The sequence below is a fragment of the Tupaia chinensis genome, unplaced genomic scaffold (genome assembly GCF_000334495.1).
Source record: "Tupaia chinensis unplaced genomic scaffold, TupChi_1.0 Scaffold000213_1, whole genome shotgun sequence".
In the NCBI taxonomy this organism is placed as follows: domain Eukaryota; kingdom Metazoa; phylum Chordata; class Mammalia; order Scandentia; family Tupaiidae; genus Tupaia; species Tupaia belangeri.
The window spans coordinates 226388-230662 of record NW_006159688.1 but is presented as its reverse complement, the minus strand read 5'-3'; the positions used below and the strand labels follow the sequence as shown (position 1 = coordinate 230662).

The window sequence follows — 4275 nt, the reverse complement described above, 5'->3', positions numbered from 1 at the left end:
AATCACCACATCTCAATGACATCCGTACAACACGTCCACTATAGCACCATTCATAATAGCCAAGTTATGGAAATAACTTAAGTTCAATAGATGCATGAACGGATAAAGAAGCTGATCATATGCACATATAAAATTAAACATTATTTAGCCTTATTCAGCCTTTGAAAAGAGCAAACTTCTGCCGTTAGCTACAATATGGCTGAACCTAGAGGAAATGATCTTCCTGGCTTTTGAAACAATTTTCTGATCCTTCTTTCCAGTCTCCTTTCAGTCCCAGCCATCTCCAACACTGTTTTTTCACTTTGCTGTTCTCAGTTCTCTTCTTAAACACGCACTGGACAATTAGTTCCCTGCTTGACATGAAACAAGATTAAGAAACACCCATAGAAAAAAGGTCAAACTGCTAAACATGATATTGATTAAACAAATATTTATTGAGTACCTACTATGTACCCCACTCTGGTCTAAGTGCTTGGAATTCTTCAATGAACAAAAGAGACAAAAATCCCTAAACATACCACTCTTGGTTAAGCATATGTTTTAGTGGAGGGAAACAATCAACAAACAGATTAATCACACAAGAGGTCTTCAAAAAGTTCATGAAAATGCATTTTATGCAAAAACTATGCAAGGATCTCAACTTTTTTTTGCACCAAAATAAACTCAAACTTTAATTCCATTTCCCCAGGAACTTTTAGATATCCCCTCATATGTAATGTTAGGGTGGTAAAAGACTATCAAAACACAGAGTCAAGTAAAAGGGGGAAAAGTTCAGAAGTGGCAAAAAGGTTGATATTAAATATGAATATACACATATATATGCAATTATATGCAGTTTATACAATTATCTATATAGCATGTGTATTTGTGTTATACATGTGTGCGTGTGTGTGTCTTTGCTACCTCTTTTTTTTTTTTTTAGATTTTTGGCATAAGGTGTGTGCACCCCTCCAGAGAGAGAGAGAAAGACAAAGAGAAGAAAATGAGACATTACCCACCCAGGGGGTTAGCCACTCCTCAATCCCTTATCCTCCATTTTCTTCTTGGGATTTTGAGCACAAACACAATGGTTTTCAAGTTACAGGGTCCAGGACTCAAACCATAGCCAGCCATGTGGGAGTACTGTGCCTCAACCACCACATCACCTGTTGGCCCCAATGTCTTTGCCATCTTTGCTATCAGAGATCTTTCACAATTTGTCTACCTCCCCCTGCTGCTCAAAGCTCAACTTCCATATCCTGATTACCTTGTGCTCCTGCCTTATAGACGTTTATGAGGTCACTTGAACAGTACACGCTCCCGCACTTTTGCAAGTGCTTTCTCCCTGTTCAGTATGAAGCTCTCTGAACTGATCAGTTCCCCACCCCCTCACACACTATACTTCCATCCTGGTAACCCCTTGCACATCTTTGGAATCTTTCTCAAACACATCTCTCGGAAGCTGCAGTCTCCCATGTCCGAGGCTCCACAGCACTGTATAAATACTTCTCTTAGCACATCTGTCACCCATGTTGTGATTTATCTGCGTTTCTGTTGTTCAAGTATATTGACTTGAGAAAGCCTCCATACTCCTGTTTCAGTTTCCATAAGCAAACCACAACTTCACAGGGAAGTCTGCTTCCTTAGTAAGTTGCTATAGTACAGCCAATCACAGCAGCTACACTTCAGTCAGTCACAGACAGCCCACCCTTTAAACTGTTAACCATGGCAAACATCAAGAGGTAACCCATCCAGTTATTTCTCTACTTCATTTGTGGTAGGTTTGCTGTTGTTGTTGTTGTCATTGTCATTGTTATATCACTTCACCTTTCTTGTGCATAAATGTCACCCCACTGTAGGGTTATCCCCGGTTCTTTGGAAACCTTCTAAGGGCTGCCCAATTTGAATCAGTTTTGCTCAGTTAAACTCTGCTAAACTAAATTGTATAAAGTTTTTCTTTTAACACTGTCTATCCCATGCATTAGGTTGAGTATTTTCAATGTAAGAGCAATGTTTTGAGCCCAGCTGTGGTCGTGTGTATTAGACTCAGTTGCTTATCAGACTTGATCCACATAGGAAGCCTGGATTCGGTTCACAGCCCTTCCTGAAAAGCCAGGCATGAAGGTGCATACCTGTTTTCCTTGCAGTTCAGAAGGTTGGGGCAGAAGGATCATGACACAGTGAAACCCTGTCTAAAAATTATCTCACACACTCACATAAAAATAATATTTCATTAATTTCTACATCATCAGCCTCAAGCCCTACCAAACACCTGGTGCCAGTGTCTCATCAGTTGGTAATATCTATGCACAATAAACCTTAGAATTTCCCAGTACTGAAAATGTTTAAACCCAGTCATTTGTCTTTAAAGAGTTGGGCAGCTCTATGTGCTTTACTCCACTGCTTACAGGAGAAAACAATAAACCTTAGAATTTCCCAGTACTGAAAATGTTTAAACCCAGTCATTTGTCTTTAAAGAGTTGGGCACAGCTCTATGTGCTTTACTCCACCGCTTAAAGGAGAAAAACACCCTGACCCATTAAACCTGCTCAGAGCAAACTATGATAAGAAACACATTACCTCTCCAGGCTGTTTGAGTTTTAAGATATTCCTGTTTTAAATAAGAAAAGACTAATTAGTCAAAATTTGAGCGGTTTAATAATTGGACCACAGTCCTTAAAGCCATTTTTAAAAGGGGCTATTTAGGCGAAGTACCATGAATAACTTCTTTTGGAAGTATGGTAATGTTGACAATGTTTAGGTGATAACCTAGGTAGTGCAAAAATGACAGAGTCTATTCTGGGTCCTATCACTTTTCCATTTTTAAAAAAATGCATTAGATCAGAGGAACAATAATCTCCATGAAAGACCCAAGGCATGCCATAGAGGGGAATTCTGCCTCAGAGGTAAGAAGTTAGCATTATGATGTCTCTTCTGATTCTGAGAGTCTATAATGTATAACAGAGCAAAATGGTTCCTGATTCTGAAAGTCTTTGGTGCATGACAAAGAAAAATGGTTCCTTCACCTGGATTTTCATTATCCCAGGAATCTCCCTGTGGGGCTCTGAAGGTAGCTGATACATGGCTATGGGAAGGAACATCAGCATGATGACCAACTTCATCCTTCTGGGATTTTCAGAGCATCTAAAGCTACAAGTTGTTCTTTTCATGTTGTTTCTGGGGATCTATGTCATGACTCTGGCTTGGAACCTGGGACTCATTGTCCTGATCAAGGTAGAGCCACACCTCCATACTCCCATGTATTTCTTCCTTGGTAACTTGTCCTTTGTTGATATCTCGTACACCTCCTCCATAGCTCCTAAGATGCTCTGTGACTTCTTTCAGGAGCAGAAGACCATCTCCTTTGCAGGTTGTGCTGCTCAGTTTTTCTTCTTCATTGGGATGGGAGGCACTGAGTGCTGTCTGCTGGCAGCCATGGCATATGACCGATATGCTGCCATCTCTTGGCCTCTTCTCTATAGAGCCCTCATGTCACCCACCATCTGCATGGGGATGGCCATTACAGCATATACTGGAGGGTTCCTTACTGGATTGGTCCAAACCAGCTTCCTATTCCGGGTCCATTTCTGTGGGTCACGAGTCATTAACCACTTTTTCTGTGACCTGCCACCCCTGCTGGCCCTGTCTTGCTCTAGTACCTTTCTCAGCCAAGTGGTGAACTTTCTTGTTGTATGTGCAGTTGGTGGGACATCGGCTGTTGTTGTTCTTGTGTCCTATGGCAGCATCATTGCTGCTGTCATGAAGATTCATTCAACCCAAGGTCGAATGAAAGCTTTCAACACCTGTGTCTCTCATCTGACCACAGTAATTCTCTTCTATGGCTCTGGTCTCTTCTCATATCTCCATTCCAGTGCTGGACACTCACGGGACCAAGATAAAGTGGTATCCGTGTTCTATGGAGCTGTGGTCCCCATGCTGAACCCTGTAATCTATAGTCTGCGAAACAAGGAAATCAAAGATGCATTGAAAACACTCAAGGATAGGAAGAAACGGATGTCTTTACTGTGTCTTATAGTATAAGTTTTTTTAAAAAAAACTTATAGTTTTGCTAAATGTAAATAGGCATGATAATAAGTGGTTCAAGAATCTGAATAATAATGCAAAGAAAGAATTTCATGAGGGACCACCAGATGGCATAAGGTTACATTGCTGGACTCCCATGTAATTGACCATGGTTCGAGTCTCAACCCAGTGGCTTAAAAAAAATAAAAAACAAAAAGTACATTTCAAATAAGATTCCCAATCTACATGTTTACTGGGCAATTAAGTTCGACA

General features: G+C 40.6%; 1 protein-coding gene across 1 annotated transcript; it reads left to right on the top strand.

The window, feature by feature from the left end:
• Nucleotides 1-3060: 3060 nt before the first annotated feature.
• Nucleotides 3061-4020, top strand: LOC102475190 (olfactory receptor 5A1). The gene has a single exon (XM_006147417.1). The coding sequence runs from the start codon at nt 3061-3063 to the stop codon at nt 4018-4020; it is 960 nt and encodes a 319-aa protein (XP_006147479.1).
• The last annotated feature ends 255 nt before the right edge of the window (nt 4021-4275 follow it).